This window comes from Zychaea mexicana (genome assembly GCF_025766255.1).
Source record: "Zychaea mexicana strain RSA 1403 chromosome Unknown BDB00scaffold_65, whole genome shotgun sequence".
Lineage (NCBI taxonomy): Eukaryota > Fungi > Mucoromycota > Mucoromycetes > Mucorales > Lichtheimiaceae > Zychaea > Zychaea mexicana.
The window spans coordinates 40,773-57,193 of NW_026516728.1; the positions used below are offsets into that span (position 1 = coordinate 40,773).

General features: G+C 44.3%; 6 protein-coding genes across 6 annotated transcripts; 4 read left to right on the top strand and 2 right to left on the bottom strand.

Moving 5' to 3' along the window:
- The first annotated feature begins 118 nt into the window (after positions 1-118).
- Positions 119-8,033, top strand: BDB00DRAFT_835720 (uncharacterized protein). The gene is made up of 12 exons (XM_053124418.1): positions 119-477; positions 626-3,165; positions 3,224-4,628; positions 4,720-4,932; positions 5,003-5,778; positions 5,852-5,966; positions 6,025-6,286; positions 6,377-6,493; positions 6,560-6,620; positions 6,710-6,870; positions 6,968-7,747; positions 7,857-8,033. The coding sequence occupies exons 1-12, from the start codon at positions 272-274 to the stop codon at positions 7,998-8,000; spliced, it is 6,780 nt and encodes a 2,259-aa protein (XP_052977126.1). The 5' UTR covers positions 119-271; the 3' UTR covers positions 8,001-8,033.
- A 1,367-nt stretch (positions 8,034-9,400) lies between these two features.
- On the top strand, positions 9,401-11,520 carry BDB00DRAFT_523824 (uncharacterized protein). Its single transcript, XM_053117724.1, has 6 exons — positions 9,401-9,701; positions 9,799-9,864; positions 9,958-10,037; positions 10,133-10,447; positions 10,527-10,708; positions 10,785-11,520. Exons 1-6 carry the CDS (start codon positions 9,671-9,673, stop codon positions 11,275-11,277), a joined length of 1,167 nt encoding a protein of 388 aa, XP_052977127.1. The 5' UTR covers positions 9,401-9,670; the 3' UTR covers positions 11,278-11,520.
- On the top strand, positions 11,391-13,013 carry BDB00DRAFT_835730 (prohibitin-2). The gene is made up of 3 exons (XM_053124419.1): positions 11,391-11,904; positions 12,008-12,169; positions 12,263-13,013. The coding sequence occupies exons 1-3, from the start codon at positions 11,763-11,765 to the stop codon at positions 12,853-12,855; spliced, it is 897 nt and encodes a 298-aa protein (XP_052977128.1). The 5' UTR covers positions 11,391-11,762; the 3' UTR covers positions 12,856-13,013.
- A 660-nt stretch (positions 13,014-13,673) lies between these two features.
- Positions 13,674-15,269, bottom strand: BDB00DRAFT_835734 (agmatinase). The gene is made up of 4 exons (XM_053124420.1): positions 14,957-15,269; positions 14,784-14,869; positions 14,394-14,686; positions 13,674-14,307 (listed from the first exon to the last, which is right to left on the bottom strand). Exons 1-4 carry the CDS (start codon positions 15,225-15,227, stop codon positions 13,794-13,796), a joined length of 1,164 nt encoding a protein of 387 aa, XP_052977129.1. The 5' UTR covers positions 15,228-15,269; the 3' UTR covers positions 13,674-13,793.
- Positions 15,270-15,545, top strand: BDB00DRAFT_835735 (uncharacterized protein; the record flags this gene model as incomplete). Its single annotated transcript, XM_053124421.1, has 1 exon — positions 15,270-15,545. The coding sequence occupies one exon, from the start codon at positions 15,270-15,272 to the stop codon at positions 15,543-15,545; it is 276 nt and encodes a 91-aa protein (XP_052977130.1).
- Positions 15,546-15,949: 404 nt separating this feature from the next.
- Positions 15,950-16,399, bottom strand: BDB00DRAFT_721999 (uncharacterized protein; the record flags this gene model as incomplete). The annotated part of the gene is made up of 2 exons (XM_053118193.1): positions 15,950-16,032; positions 16,102-16,399. Coding segments are annotated over 2 exons (381 nt in total), but the record flags the coding sequence as incomplete, so codon positions are not given.
- Positions 16,400-16,421: the final 22 nt, after the last annotated feature.

Sequence of the window (16,421 nt, forward strand, 5' to 3'; positions counted from 1 at the left end):
AAGCAACCGGCGACAGTAGAAAAAGAGCAATCAAATAGTTGAATCAATCACCAAGTGAATGCATTATCCACGATAGAATACTGGGTTTCAAAAAAAGCATACATTAATTTTTTTGCAACGCCCTTCCATTTATTGTCTTTTTCTCCTTGACATGACTGCGCACATGAGCAGCGACCATGCCTCAATGAAACTGAGGCAGCTGCTTGAGCTGCTGGACAAAAAGAACGAAGAGCCTTCCAATAATGACCTGGAAACTCGTTTTTTTAACGACATGCTCGATTATCTTTTAAACTACTCGTCCGATCACTGGTGGTGTTCCCAGATCGAATTGCCAATAGCCCAGGAATCCATGTGGCTCTTCTCTCTACCAGATCATGCACATATTACCAAGTACAAGGAACGATTAACGCTACAATTGCGGACATGTACGCGTTGTCTTCACGATTACTATGCTTCAAAACCCATGTTGCGGAAAAGGTAAAGGCTAGATCTACCCATGTAGACTAAAAGGGAACCACGGGAAATAGACAAAGTGAGAAAACTCGCAGCAGCTGTGGTAGCATAAACTTATACGTTAAGAGAGGGGAACACTTCTCACCTTTAATTCCAACTTCATATGAAATAGATACGAAACCATGTTTTCACCGGAAAATGTACAGAGCTTTTTTGACATTTTAAATCGGTTTGATCGTCATCGCGTAATGACCAGTTTAAGGCGCAACATTTATATCCAACGCGAAGACACATCAAAACCACTTTCTTTGTCCGATAACATCATGTGCGCCATCTTTGACATTCTCAATGCGCCTCATCTCCTGCATGAAGACGACTGCGACCAACTATTCTGCAATTTATTTGATAAGATGCACGAGTCCGCAGTTTTCCCAACGTTCACGGATGCACCAAACGGAGTCGTGTTACTTGCGTATCACCACCATCGCATCGTTCGACATTGGGCCAGAAAACTGCTCGACCGATTTGTCGCGGATGGCTTCGTATTAGAAGAACCCGATATCAACGTACGACTTACGCCACAATGGTACGCAAACCCGCCGTCCGATTTTGTTACAGACACAATCAAGTTAACCAGCGATGTCGCTGAACGCAGCAAGGCGTTTCGTGCTACTGTCACTTTGCTCGGTCCTGATCAGCTAAAGAAGATCATGAGCAGCACAACAACGTCGGTGCAACAATGGATACACCAACAGTACTCGAAACCTGGCAACAATATACAAGAAACGATCCGGACCATGACAATGCTACTCCAAAAGCTTGGCCAAAACTTTTGGGGAGACGAAGTGCTCGACGCAGATACCCACAGTAACTTTATAAAGAATGTATGCGAGGATGGAGGGTTCCGAGCAGCAATGGTAATTGCTCGAGAAGACAACACCGGCAAAATAAGACAGCGCGATGGAACACCATACCCGGAAGACAAGCTCATTGCACGGATTAGAGGAATGCTGGGCTGGATATATTTTTATTGGAGTGCGCTGCCGGATGAAGCCCAAGACCAAACTGCAGGCATTGTATTAGACATGCTCTGGGGTTATTTTCAGTCAGATAGCTGGGCTATCACATGCAAGGCCTATTGTGCCGAACTCGGCTTCAAGGTCATTGAAGATTCACTTGCACGCGACAAGTGCTCATACGACAAACTGAACCAATACGCCTCAAGGGCAGTGTGGTTTGCATCCATCCCTTTGACCCGTCTGCCACAGCCATTTCGATATATACCCGATCTAGCAGCAAGAGTACTCATCCAAGTGCTGCGACGAGACGCGCTAGATCTCCGCGAACGCATCATTGCAATGTCACAAAATAGCGAGCAAGATACATCCGCACGCATCGATTGCACAGCCGTATGGCAGGCCATCGGTAGCACCTGTGAACAACCCGATGGTATCGAGCCACGTCTGATACACGTAGCAATCGAGGGATATAGGCAACTGGTGATTGTTGACCTTTCCGTCTCCGACAAATCACATCCGTTATCTACATCGAACGAAGGCTCACTCATGATGGAACAAATCAAAACGCTTCGGATGACGCTCGGCAAAATAATGACAAAAGCGGTTCACTCGAACACGCACTCTCAACTCAAGCTCTATGATGACACAGAAGTAGTTCAATCTCTACTCGTGCTCACGTGCTCGCCCTACAGCCATGAAATTCGGACGCCTGCAATGCAACTTTTATCGGTATCCAACGCCTCAAACGAACTAGAGAGTTTCCGTCAATTTTTTGATCGACAGCCTCGACTCGTGCTAGAAGAATTCGCAGTCATTTTAGATGACTTTAACAACCTCGCCATTCCACTTGTAGCCCTCGACAGTTTCAACCTAGTAGCACCATTAAATCTAACATTGTCTTATCTTGCACATGCACTTGTGGGTGACGAGGAGAGCTACATGATGCAGCTGGTCATCATGGGAGAATACGGAAGCGAAGAGCACAGGGTGATCAAGCAGTTCTGGAACACCTGTTGGCGGACGATGGCCCTGATTTTCGGGAATGGCATGAAATGGTCGGAAACGCATAAACCCAAAGAAGTAGTCGACTCCATCTTGTCCCTCTTGGACACTGCCCAGCTGATGATCGGCGCTCGGCAACTGTTTCAGAAAGCAGTAGACAGCTCAACGCCTGTCGATACCTCATTTGGTGACGTTCCGCAACTACAATATGACCATGTCAATGAGGCAATTGACTCATTATCGCATTGGGTCTATGTTACACGGTCCGAAGTCATCCAAAAATTAGTGCCTTTGGTTTGCTTGACCTTGAAGCATCTGCAGCAAATGCATATGAAGATTTCAGTCGACGCTTACTATCGACTCATGTCAGCTGCAACCGGGGAAAACGCTACGCGCCTTTCGACGCAGGACAAGGAAGCCTTGTTTGTTGCTTTGAGCGGACAAGAGCCAAGTAACACCATATTTATCGATGACAGCGATGAAGAAATCGAATGGCAGCTTGTCGAACCACCACAACTCACCTCGCCTCCAAGGCCGTCCCATTCTTCCTCCTCACACTCATCATCATTGGTATCATCGACCACTGCGCCTCCAAAGATAACGTCTTACTTCTCCAAGGCTGCCACAGAAGATACGCCGTCGGATATAGCATCAGCAGACGCCTATGGTGCTGTGGATGTGCAGGAAATTGGTAAGAATATACACAAACGTTTTTGTTACAAGTTGTGCTAATACAGCTGACGATATAGCCCCACCGGATCCATCCACTGCTAATACTGCCGCCCAGGCGAACAACGACGATGACGATGACGACGGTTTCATGGATGAATTTGGAGAGCTAGACATTGCAGCGATACCCGATGAATGGTTTGAAGGAGATACATCTGCACCCATTCCTGTTACCAGCAATAGCACTACTAGTCGTAGCAGCAACGTCGCCAAGCCTGATTCTAACACTACTACGGCTGCTGGCAATAGCACTGGTCGGTCGAGCAAAAAATCGTCGATCGCATCCGCTGTACAAGCACAACAAGCGCAGTTATGGAGGCAACACGAACAGCGAGCCAAGGAACTGCTTATTCAACAGCAAGCCGTACAGCGAGCCAAAGAACTGGTTAGCCAACATCCACGCAAAAAACAACAAGAGCAACGATCGACGACTTTCATGCCCAAAAATCAAAAACCTTCGGTGTATGCTGTCACGTCGACTGGTCGAAAGCTTAGACCACCACCAACCGGGTTCTCCAAGCTCAAGGCTTTGCGCGAAGAATTCAGGGCAGAGCGTAAGTTCATTGCCGCATCCAAGTCTCCTTCTGCTTCCGCAGCCTCGCGTGGCCGTAAGCGGAACGATAGCGACTCTTCATCCGGTTCCGATTCCTCAGACGAAGACGACACATCTGGTTTGCAGGACCTTGTTGATGATATTGATCATAGCAAGCGCGCTATTGAAGACGAAAAGGCGGGCATTAAGGCACTTTTCGAACAGCCGGTCAAACGATCCATCAAACTGATTGAAACTCAAGAAACGCAAGCTTTTCTGGAAAAACGACAGTTGATCAAACGCGCAGACCAGCGACGCAAAAAGATAAAGCCCGATATTGAAAGATTCTTCAAAGCTATCTTATCGTGGGATGTCACTGTCAAATCGGAAATGCCACCCAACGCGTCTTCGGGCATGTACAAAAAAGTGTCTGACTCATTCAACTCGTACCAAGATTATTTGACGAATTTCGAACCGCTGCTGCTGCTTGAAGTCTGGATGCAACTATCACGCGCGCGCGAAACGTTATCGGAGAACGATGTGATCGATCGCTGTATACTTGACAGTCGTTGTCATGTGAATGATTTTGTCGATGTGACATTTGGTGTTCCAGCCGGTTCTGTCAACAGTTTGATTGTCGATGACCTTGTCTGTGTGGCTAATCATTTTGGTAACGAGTTCTTTCGGAAGGATGAGCTTAATTTCATCATGAGCGAGCCACTCTCGAAACCGACCGCGTGGAAAGGCCGTTGCTTCCTTGGTAAAGTTACAACCGTAACACAAAAGAAAAGCATATCTGAGGTGACTCTTCGTTGCTTTTTCAGTCCGGAACGTATCATCTTGTTGAACTCTTTGTCGCCCAAGACAAACTGGCGGATGCTCAAGCTGAATAGGTAATTTTCAGTATTCCACGTTTATCTTTCAGGAGAATGCAATATATATCGTGTCAACCTAGCTTTAACACTGTTTTCTCTATCCTTAAAGCATTGCTACCGCCCAGCGAGAGTATGCTGCATTACAAGGACTGGAGCATTATGATTTGGCCCAAGATATCCTTAATCCGAAGCCCTCGCAGATGCCTTCGTTCACCGATCATATGGTTGACAAGTGTATTGACAAATACGGAGTTAATGAGCCCCAAGCACGAGCCATTCTTGGTGCTTTGGACAAGAAGCGTGGATTTACATTGATTCAAGGGTAAGTTATATTGCCAACTTGACAATAGACCTAGAGTTGCATGAATATTATAAGTAATCTTTGTTTCTAGCCCTCCAGGAACAGGTAAAACAAAGACTATTCTTGGATTAATCGTCTCGTTGTTGGACGACCAGCGGGATCGACGACGTCAGAAGGAGCGTGGTATTCGAATAGACACCAATGGATCCGAATACAACGGTGAAAGCAAAATTCTCGTTTGCGCACCGAGTAATGCCGCAGTGGACGAAATTGCTAAACGATTACAAGAAGGTGTATTGACCTCCCATGGCATATCCAAACCTAAAGTGGTGCGCATTGGTACGCCAGAAGCGGCCAATGTTAGCGTCCGAGAAATTCTCCTCGATCGACTCGTAGAAAAGGAACTTGCACCAACCATTGGAGATTCCGAGGAGATCAAGGACTTTGGTACACGACGCGGTCAATTGAGTGAGGATATCCGCAAGATACAACTGGATATTGACGACGTGGATCGAGAAATTAACGAGTGCAAGGGCGCGGAAAACATGACGTACCTGATGGATCTCAAGAAAAAGCGTAAAGACTATATTGGTCAACGCCACAAACTAAAATATCAAATCAAGGGTATTGTTGAAGCGCAGCGAGATTTTACACGGGAGCAAGAGCTTTCAAGACACCGTGCACGACAGAAAGTGTTTGCTAGCGTGGATATCGTCTGTGCTACATTGAGTGGCAGTGGTAATGACATGCTTACGAATATGGGACTGATGTTTGACACGGTCATTGTGGATGAAGCTGCCCAGTCGGTTGAAATCAGCTCCTTGATTCCATTAAAGTATGATTGCAGACGCTGTATATTAGTTGGTGGTAAGTATATTTTCCCTTTAAGTAAGGATAATCAGGCTTCAATCGTTGCTCACTGCAATCATTCTCATATTAGATCCAAATCAATTGCCTCCGACCGTCCTCTCTCAGATGGCTGCAAGGTACAGCTATGAGCAGAGCTTATTCATGCGGTTACAAAAGGGTGCGCCGGATGATGTCTATTTATTGAGGTAAGGGAAGAGTAAAGCAATGATATCTCAGATAATGTACTTATGCTGGTTTACATAGCATCCAATATCGTATGCACCCAGAAATCAGTCGATTCCCCAGTAAACTGTTTTACAATTCGAGACTACTGGATGGACCGGACATGGAAGCCAATTCTGCTGCTCCTTGGCATTCTCAAGAATACTTTCCACCATATCGCTTTTATAATGTGGAGGAAGGTATGGAGAGGACTGGATCCGGAAAATCTATCTACAATGCTGCAGAGGCAGAGGCTGCTTTAGCGCTTGTGGATATGCTGGCGAACCGCCTGCCAAATATCAAGGTACATTTCAAAAAAAAGAGCGAGAGAAGAAATACCTCATCTAAGTTTATGTGACAAAGTTCTAGTAACTAAAATTGGTTTCGTTCAAAGTTTGCGTATAGAATCGGTATTATCACACCATATAAACAGCAACTAAGTCATATTAAGCATCGCTTTGAACGACGATTCGGCCCGAAAATCCTTGATGTTATAGACTTTAATACGGTGGTACGATTTAAGATTAACATGGTTGTGGTCTTATTCGTTTTCTCACAAAATCATTTTTTATAATAGGATGGTTTTCAAGGTCAAGAGAAAGATATAATCATCTTTTCCTGCGTACGAGCAATGTCTGGTAAGTGGTTGTTTAAGTGATTTGTCATCTGACCAGGGAGCCCAAGGCATTCTAACTTTTGGAATAATTGTTGTGGTATATCATACTAGAGCGCGGCATAGGTTTCTTGGCCGATATGCGTCGAATGAACGTTGGGCTGACTCGTGCCAAGTGCTCGCTCTTTGTGCTTGGGCATAAGCGATCTTTAATGAAAAGCGAGTATTGGGGTGACCTCGTTAAAGACGCTGTGGAACGCAGATTAATACTTGATGTGAGTACAAGTACAAATCCAGATTGTTTTCTGCAACCTCGTTTTTTCAACTGCATAAGATAGACTTATTGAGAAATGTGGGGGGCGCGGTGTATAGATCCGACCGCCTTATTTCGACTACCGTGCTATTACGAAACACGTCCCATCCAACCTCTTTGATTTTGAGGCAAAGCCAACCAAAGTTTCCCGCAAACATCTCCCTCGGTCCAAAGCACAACGGATCTCTATACCCATGATTGAAGATTCGATCAGCGATGCTTCATCAACCGGAAAAAGAAGCCGCACGAGCTCTCCTGTCCCAACAGCTCCAGCCCCATCCCACCATGAGCAGGCGATGCCGCGGGTTAACAAGAAAGTTCGGACATCATCGTCGGACTCTGATTCTCGTAGCATCGCTAGGCCATCGGTGGTGCCACTCCCATCGTCTGACAGTAATTTATCTAGAAGCGATTCTGGATCCTCGGTAGTGCCAACGCCACATGACACTCGCAGTATCACCAAAAGCAGTTCTACGTCGTCTGTGCTACCGTTATCTGACACTCGAAGCATCGCCAGAAATGATCCTCGATCCTCCGTACTACCTCTGACAGCTCGCAGTTCTCCATCGCTTTCTGCAAACATGGACACTAGCAACAGTCATAGACTTGTTCCTATGAAACGACCTATGCCTGCACAACAGCAGCATCGACATCAAGGAACTCCTTCTTCTGCTTCACCTTCAGTACGACGACCTGCGAAAATGACACTTGCTGAATACCGTTCTGCAAAAGGATTGCCTTCGGACAACCCTACTGGTTTACGTCCTCCTCCTGAACCATCTAGTAATTCTGGTGGTCCAAATCTATATATTCAAAAGAAAACGTCATCTGCTCAACAGGTATTAGTGGAAAAAGAACCGTTTTATCTTGAGTATCATGACTCAATGTGGACAAGGAATTGAATTGGCCAACCCACATATATAAAACAAGTACTCATCATTTCCGAAGCCTTTCTATTCTTCTTCTCAATCGCAGATGCCACCAAAGACGACTGGAGAGGCTCATGATATGTTAAATGCGCGCGATCGTGTGGCTATACAGGTAAAAACAAACTTCTTTTCTGTGCTAATTGTGGAGCACGTCATTTACTGAGATCAATTTAACAGCACCAAGCGGCCAAGGATGCGATGCGTGAGATCCGCCGTAACGAGCAAATGCAACATCAAAAGGCCGCACATAGCACGCACCAGCAATCCAAGAAATCTATGGACGATCTATTGAAGGATATCGGCCGTAGCCGTAGATGATGAAATTTTGAGAAGCATACAAAATTACGCCTATATTTATCGGTTGGCTCATGTCTCTTGAGGAAGAATTAGCTAAGTACAGGTGAAGAAGAAGGCAGTAATTATGCATCATGTCAAAAATTGTAAATATCTAATAATGTACATATACAAGCTCAACAAAAGTATATAAAGTCTAGAGAATTTGCTGCCAGTATAGAGAGAGTCGTTTGTGTGGGATAATAATAGGCTGAATGGATGTATTAGGAAAGAAAGCCGATCGATCAAGGTTTCCCTTGATCCAATAAAGTGAAGGTTTGGAATTTGTCGTCATATGGAGTGATTTGTTGGGGAAATAAGGTTTCCACTTGTCTACTAATCGAAGCTAGTATAACAGAGCACAAGGAAAAGAGGAAATAACTAAAAGCTGTGTTGGTTGTATTAAATTTACACGAGTGATACCCGCTAATGACATTACATAAGGTAGCCATTCTTTTGCAAGTTAATACGTATAACAACCATCAAAGAAACCTGTGTCTGGACTTGTTTCTGTCCACTAACCATGTGCGATAGCATGATTACACATGTGCCTGAAGAGAATGGGTCAGCACAACGTGTGTAACGTTGCGCCTACATATTATGATGGTTTATTGTGCTTGGTGCGCGCGCGGTTACCGGAAGCTAATTACAATATATCATACATACTATATACTACGAATCAAGCCAAATGTTTAACATGACAGATTCACTGACAACAAACAATCATGCAGATGTTGTGACACTTGTCCACACGGACAACATGCTGAAATAGTTGCACACCCAAGTGATTGCCTTGATGTTTGAAACAAACATGCATGCATCCTCTAAACATCTGAAAAAAGCGTGCCATTTACACGCCAATTTGAAAAGAAGCAAAAAGTGTAGGTGGTACACCCGAAGTACAAGAGCGAATGTACAACGATTTGAGCAACAGCAACAACAACAGTAAACGGGCATCATGAATGACAAGAGCTGCACTATACGTATCGGTCTTACAAATTAACGAGCACATACTCTTTTTTTACCCACTGTCTAGTTTTTTGTTAATCACCTTCTTTTCCCCTGTCCCTCTTTTTTTAGCCGAATGCCTCCGTCATTATAATGGATATTGTCAGCACCACCTTTGATCGCTATTGCTATAGCAACGGCGAATGCCACTGCGACTGGCGTCTCACCATCTACGGCTGCAAAGAAGAACGGGCTGCATTTATTATCAACATCATCAATATTGCATTATCAGTACTCGTCATTTTCATCGGTAAATCGCATGCACAAACAAACAAAAAGGCTCTATGAAACCGTACAGATTGCCAACATGTGCGCAAGTGCTCACTTTTTCCTTTTTAAACAACATCTCTTTGTTCATGTACATGCCATACATAAACTCTCATTGTAAACATAGGCGCAGTTTTGTTATATCATCGAATAATTGTCAAAGGACAGCGGTTCTTCGATAAGGCGGGTGTGCGGGGGTGTCTGCGTCCCAAGCCTATTGAAGTGATGTTGCTGTTTCTTACCATATACAATATACGTAAGTTACACGGAAGCATGGCCTCTACCCTGCTCTTTCTCTTTTCTTTTTTGCGTGACATGACACCAGGCCGATTGATTCATTCTATTTTCAAAAGTCCGATTGGTGAGCTCTGCCATTCTCGTGTCCGATGCTGCCGCTGGCAACCTGATGGCTCGACAGTGTATGTGAATTCTGTAAATGCTACGAGCACAAGTCCCCCTTGTCATCTTTGGTTTTTTGACACTCTAGAATATACTTTGGTATTTTTATCTAGGGTTCTTTGAGTTTGCTTGGCCTTTTGGATTTGGCGCTTTTGCCCTGTATTTGATTGGCATTGCACAGACGTTGGCCGACGTAAGTAAAGCGAGGACTGCTACTAATTGTTCCCTACCCCACAAAAAATATTACAGGCATATGCTCATAACCTTTTTGGTGTTATATCAATGTAGAGTCACAAGGCAATCTCGACGGGCTGGCTTCCGTCCCCATTGATTGTAGATATTGTTGGCTCGAGCATCTTCTTAGCACCTATTATAATTAATGAACCTACTTCTGTAATCACGGGCTATCTGTCGACCTATAATGTTCGTGCAGCAGATATTCTTGTGCGAGTACATTACAGTGTTTGGGCCGTCCATTGCGTTGCTCTGACAACAACAGTCATGTACTCAGGCATGCGACTTGTCCGGATCCTTAATACACATCTTGAAAAAATCAATCCTGGCGGCCCTCGTTATGATGGCATTAAAACTGGTATTGTCAAGGTTCGTTGGAAGCATGATGCTATAGATAGAAATATACGTTCAAGTAGCCACAACGCATTCACAACCTTGCTATCTACAGATACGTGCGGTTATGCTGTGTATCGCGATCTGTCTCAGCACGTTTGCAGCTATGATGGTGTTGTACAGTATCTTACGTGACAAGATTATGACAAGCACTGTAGGCAACATGGCATTATCCGGTGTTTGGATGCTGCTTGGTCCTGTTACTACGTTTTTTGTCGAATGTGCGGTGGCTTTTACGTATGTTTTTTTTTGCTCAAATGCTTTGTTTATACTTGACAGAGTACTTATCAATTGTGTAATCTTTTCCTAACAGTCCCAAAAGCGCAAACATATTCAAATTCGGAAGCAAATCAACGTCTTCCAACGAAAAATCGGCCAATATTTATGAAACAGAGTACACTTCGACTTTTGCAAATAATGAGGTCGGTACATTAAGTCGTAACGCTTTTGATGATTTGAAGCAACAGCAATTGCAACATCAACAACAACAAAAGCAGAATATCTATGACACACACAAAAGTACAGCAGCAGTTAAGATATTAAACGGTGGCGACGAGATCGACCTTGGACGCTCATATTCCACGGGTAACACTAGAAGCAACAACATCGCTGAAGTCTCGCTTGTGGCACTAGCACAAGAGCATCACAAGCAAACGAAACAGCAGCAGTATACAAAACAGCAACAGATCCATAGCATCCAACACAGCGGGAGCACAAGTGCCCAAACCAGTGTAACGGATGAAGATATCGTTCGTAGTCATGGATATTCTTCTAATATTAGTTTAATTGCTAACGGCCATCCCTAATAACTACCGATTCCACCATCTTGATAACAAAGGTTGCTGCAATCAATAGCACATCACACGGGTATCACCTCTATATTATCATCATCGTCTTATTCATCATCTTTAGAAATCTCGCCTATCTTTCTTTATTTTTTACCCCACTTTACAACGCACACACACGCACACATAGTTATACACACACACACACACACATACATACACACATACACAGCAACGGAAATAGTCTCAACCTATTATTAGGAAGTGAATCTGCATGCATCACCTTTTTGTTTATTTATCTTGTTCTTTGATTCAATCAATTAAATTTATGTCACTCGAAGACATGGTCGCCTTTTCATGACAGCCATTTACTCCACAGCAATCGGATTTTTTATTTAACCGGCCAGCGGATATACCCTGCAGACAACAAGCCTCCAAGTCACGCATTTTTTCGGTCCAATTTGGTGCGAGCGAAAACATACTCCACTTTCTTATAACAAAAAGCAATGTCTCAGCAAGCGAAGGAAGCCGCCAAGCGATTGAGTGGAATGTTCCCCAAGGGATCCGGTAAGGGCGTTGGCTCTGCTGCCGGTGCTCTTGTCGTTCTCGGTGCTTTGGGCTATGGTGTCAATGCCTCGCTCTTCAACGGTAATTGGTTTTGCCTTTTATTTAATTTCCACATTCTAATTTTCCAATTAATCGGGGAAACTGACAACAACAACAACCACAACAATATTGATAAATTGTACAGTTGACGGTGGTCACAGAGCTATCAAATACACTCGTCTTTTTGGTGTCCAAAACACCGTCTACAACGAAGGTACTCACTTTGTCATTCCCTGGTTCGAATCACCTATTGTCTACGACGTCCGTGCTAAGCCCCGCAATGTCGCTTCGCTTACTGGTACCAAGGGTAAGTAATATGGGAGTTCCAAGTGGAAACAGGAGAATGAAAGGGCCAGGAGAAGAAGCAAGTGTACTTATTGGGTTATTGTGTGGCGAATAGATTTGCAAATGGTCAACATTACTTGCCGTGTCTTGTCCAAGCCTCGCGTCGACCAGCTGGCTACTGTGTACCGCACGCTCGGCCAAGATTACGACGAACGTATTCTTCCCTCGATTGTCAACGAAGTGCTCAAGTCGGTTGTAGCTCAATTCACTGCCTCGCAGCTTATTACCCAGCGTGAACGTGTCTCGCGTCTTGTGCGTGAAAACTTGGTTCGCCGCGCTCTTCGCTTCAACATCATTCTTGACGACGTTTCGATCACCCATGTCGGTTTCTCGCCTGTCTTTGAGTCTGCCGTCGAAGCCAAGCAGATTGCCCAGCAGGAAGCTCAGCGTGCTGCTTTCGTTGTTGACAAGGCTCGCCAGGAGAAGCAATCCATCATTGTCCGCGCTCAGGGTGAAGCCAAGTCTGCTGAACTCATTGGTGAGGCTATCAAGAACAAGCCTGGTTTCTTGGAACTCAAGCGTATCGAGGCTGCTCGTGAAATTGCCACCATCATCTCGCGATCGGGCAACAGAGTCATGTTGGATTCTGACACCTTGTTGCTCAATGTCAACTCTTCTGTCAATACCAAGGATGGCAAGAGCAAATAAATTTTTCATCTAAGGAAAAGTTAATGATATACAGCTATAGTTGATATATAGTTTATTGGGGAGAATCATTTAAAGTTTGTTTATAGTCTCATTGGTAAAAAAAAAGTATCCCGTCTTTACACAAATTACACCATTAAAAAACTTTTTCATTTGTAAAATCCTAATTACTGCAACACTGGTTCATGTGTGATTGCTGTTGCTATAAATGTGTCCTGTGCTAAATACATCTTCTCAAAGCTAGTTGTGTTAAAAATAACGACCACAAGTACCTATAGCCATTCAATCCATCTATGGCGGTATTGAAGAATTGTTGGTCAATGTATGACTAACCTCAAGCAAATTGGCAGCTACACGATGACTATCATTTACTGAAGAATCTAATAAATATCCTTTGCTACTACGAAAACATCTCTGTATCAAAGGAAAAGTATCTCTCTAGTCATTTGAGTAAGACGCACCGTTCTTCAATCATGAACAGTTACCAATGGAAAACGTCCGTGCTTCGTTAAGTGTACTCAATCGACGATAAAGTCAAACAGCTTAGTTTGCTTCCTTAACGACACAAGGAAGGACAAAGAACCCGTGTTTCTATACCGCTGCTGCAACGTAAGCGTTCTCCTCACTATATATTCACATTATACCCAAATTATCTAAATATCAATGCAACGAAATATAATCGTTCGAGAAACCATAAGCGAAGTTTAAGGCATTAGTCAGGATTTACCTAGCTATATTAATCGCAATGATATAGTCTTGGATTATCAAGATACGCTGTGCTTAGCAAGTACTATGTTGAGTTTCTATTGAGAACTAGAGTGTTTTTTGAACTAGAGTGTTTATTCAAACTATATAAAAATCACAGTATATATTACATTTTTTAAAAGGTGCATAATGCTATAATACAATCTGGCTATGGCCGGACAAAAGGAAAATAAAAATTACTCCTCGTTCTTGACCATCATCGACATGACTTCATAAATCAGGTCTGCAGCCAAGAAGGAAGTGAGTTGCGAAGGACCATCATAAACAGGAGCAACTTCCACAACGTCCATGCCAACGAAGTTGTAGCCTTGCAAACCACGGAGAATATAACGCATTTCACGGGACAAGAAACCACCGCTCTCGGGAGTACCAGTAGCAGGGGCCATGCTTGGGTCAATCACATCGATATCAATGGACAAGTAAACCAAAGAGTCTTCCTTGGGGCCGAGAATCTCATGCATACGCTCAACAATACCATCAACACCAAGCTTGAAGATATCGTTGGCCTTGATGATGCTGAAACCAAGAGCTTGATCACGGGCAAGATCTTGGTCGTCGTACAAAGTCGAACGGATACCAACGTGCATGGAGGTTCCATTGGCGGTCAGACCTTCCTTGGCGGCGTGGTACAAGGGGTTACCGTGGTTGTACTTGGATTGCTTAGACTTGACGTTGTAGATCTCTGGGGGCCTGTAATAATAAACCTTCCGAATTAGCAAACTGGAGGGAAACTTTCTCTTTATATAGCGCAAAGACTACATCCTTGGGAAACATACCACGTATCCACGTGCGAGTCAAAGTGGATAACTTGCACAGGCTTGTTGTAAGCAGCATTCATTGCGCGGAGAACAGGCAAAAGGATGGTGTGATCACCACCCAAGGTAACCAAACGAGGAGGCTTTGCTTCGGTCTCGCCAACCTGAGGAGGACGAAGCAAAAGGTACTTGGCGTGATCCTCGATTTGCTGAATAGCATGCTCAGCGCTGAAAGGCTCAAAAGGAACATCACCACAGTCAACCATCTTTGCCCATGACTTGAAGGGGTTGATACCAACTTCCATGTTGTAACCCTACAGTTTACAATGAGCACCATACCAAAGCCATTGTCAGTTTCCATCATGCTCCAATATATATTCCTTCCTTCAACAATCAGTAGAGCCACCCTACCTTAATGCGCTTGGAGCTTTCACGGATGGCCGAAGGACCAAAGCGTGCGCCAGTTCTGAAGGTTACACCGATATCATAAGGTGTGCCTGTAAACCAAAGATAGTTTTAATGCATTATTAGCTTTTCACACGGTACAACCAAAGGCAGAAATGATATTCTTCTAAAACACATACCGATAACAGCAATATCGTAGTCCTCAGGAACACCTTCGTCCCAGCACTGCACATAGGGCAAATGGGCAAATGTCGAGATTCCTGCAAAGGAAGGAACGTAACCATCCTTTTCGAGAACAGGGCGTTCGAAAAGGTTGGTAATTTCAGAGGGACCAGAGACTACGGGGATTTGACCATATACTTCTTCGTGGTCACCATGAGCTGCAGCAAAGGACGACGACGAGGACAAAACGCCAATCAAGGCGAGACTGCTCAGAATAGCCGTACGCATGTTCTTCGTATGTAAAGAGTGAACAAAAAGAAGAAAGAGGGAATGCACTTTTGTTTTCTTTTTATCTTTTTTAATTATCTCGCTTTTGACTTTTCCAGCACCTTCAGCTTCCCCCGCACTCACAAACTCAACCTCTCACAATCAAATAGGAAAAGACTCTGTTCCAATAATTGGACACCAGGGACTGGAGATTTGTCATCGACGTACTCCGCAACTCCTACAGTCGAACTGTTCCGTTTTTCTATAACAGCGTCAAATAATGATTGGTTTTTATTATACAGAATGGAGATTAGGGATTATTGCTGCTGTAAAACATAGCATCGAACAAACAAATACTACTGGTTTCTGCTTATTCACACAGTTTCTTGCTGCTACTGATTGCCGCTTCCTCCTCCTCCTCCTCCTCCGCCGCCGCCACCACCTCCGCTACCTCGTCCTTGGGGACAACGGTTGGCATAGTGGCCTTGCTGACCGCATTTAAAACATGTGACATCCTCTAACCGTCTAAAGAATCCGCTCTGAGGTCGGTTAACATGCGAACGCTGTGGAGCATCATCTGAATCTTGCTGTTGCTGGCGGTGGTGATGGTGGTTGTTGTGGTGATGGTGCTGTTGTTGCTGTTGTTGTTGCTGTTGCTGGCGGTCGTCTGGCCCTGCAGCGTTACTGTTGCCTCCGTCGTTCGGATACATGGTCGGCAATTCGTATTTCGGATGTCCGTTAGGACAGTTCAATCCATCGGGACAGAAGCCCGTCAAGTAGTTCTGACACACCATTTTACGAACATGTTTATGCCGACAATTGGGTCCTACCCATTTGATAACATGTGTTACTACGCAACATAAACCCTGTTTTTTCTTGGAAAAAAGAGACTTACCATGTTTACAGAAACCTCGAGCATACCACGGACACTCCTTCTGTTTGCTTTCTGGATCGATGTGTAGATACATACATTCGTCACCGTTACAGCACTCGCCATATTTCGAGTAGAACCAACATTCCGGCATCTTTTTCATGTTGAATACGTGAAGGAATTCGCAGCTATCGCCCTTTTTGCAGAGGCCTCGGAGCCAATGTTTGCATACTACCGACTTGTCTCGATCGCCAGTGCGTGAATGCTTGAATTGACAGTGTGATCCCTTGGTGCACGCTCCCTTTAAAAAATATTTACACACTTGTTCATCTTTTTTTTATCAC

Coding starts and splice junctions, on each gene's coding strand:
- BDB00DRAFT_835720 (XM_053124418.1), top strand. CDS start 272: ATGCTCGATTATCTTTTAAACTACTCGTCCGATCACTGGTGGTGTTCC. Junction 5,779..5,851: donor ACGCTGTATATTAGTTGGTG/GTAAGTATATTT, acceptor TTCTCATATTAG/ATCCAAATCAATTGCCTCCG. Junction 6,494..6,559: donor TTATAGACTTTAATACGGTG/GTACGATTTAAG, acceptor TTTTTATAATAG/GATGGTTTTCAAGGTCAAGA.
- BDB00DRAFT_523824 (XM_053117724.1), top strand. CDS start 9,671: ATGTTGCTGTTTCTTACCATATACAATATAC. Junction 9,702..9,798: donor TCTTACCATATACAATATAC/GTAAGTTACACG, acceptor TATTTTCAAAAG/TCCGATTGGTGAGCTCTGCC. Junction 10,448..10,526: donor TTAAAACTGGTATTGTCAAG/GTTCGTTGGAAG, acceptor TGCTATCTACAG/ATACGTGCGGTTATGCTGTG.
- BDB00DRAFT_835730 (XM_053124419.1), top strand. CDS start 11,763: ATGTCTCAGCAAGCGAAGGAAGCCGCCAAGCGATTGAGTGGAATGTTC. Junction 11,905..12,007: donor CAATGCCTCGCTCTTCAACG/GTAATTGGTTTT, acceptor TAAATTGTACAG/TTGACGGTGGTCACAGAGCT. Junction 12,170..12,262: donor TTCGCTTACTGGTACCAAGG/GTAAGTAATATG, acceptor TGTGGCGAATAG/ATTTGCAAATGGTCAACATT.
- BDB00DRAFT_835734 (XM_053124420.1), bottom strand. CDS start 15,227: ATGCGTACGGCTATTCTGAGCAGTCTCGCCTTGATTGGCGTTTTGTCC. Junction 14,687..14,783: donor AAAGCTCCAAGCGCATTAAG/GTAGGGTGGCTC, acceptor TGTAAACTGTAG/GGTTACAACATGGAAGTTGG. Junction 14,308..14,393: donor GACTCGCACGTGGATACGTG/GTATGTTTCCCA, acceptor TTATTATTACAG/GCCCCCAGAGATCTACAACG.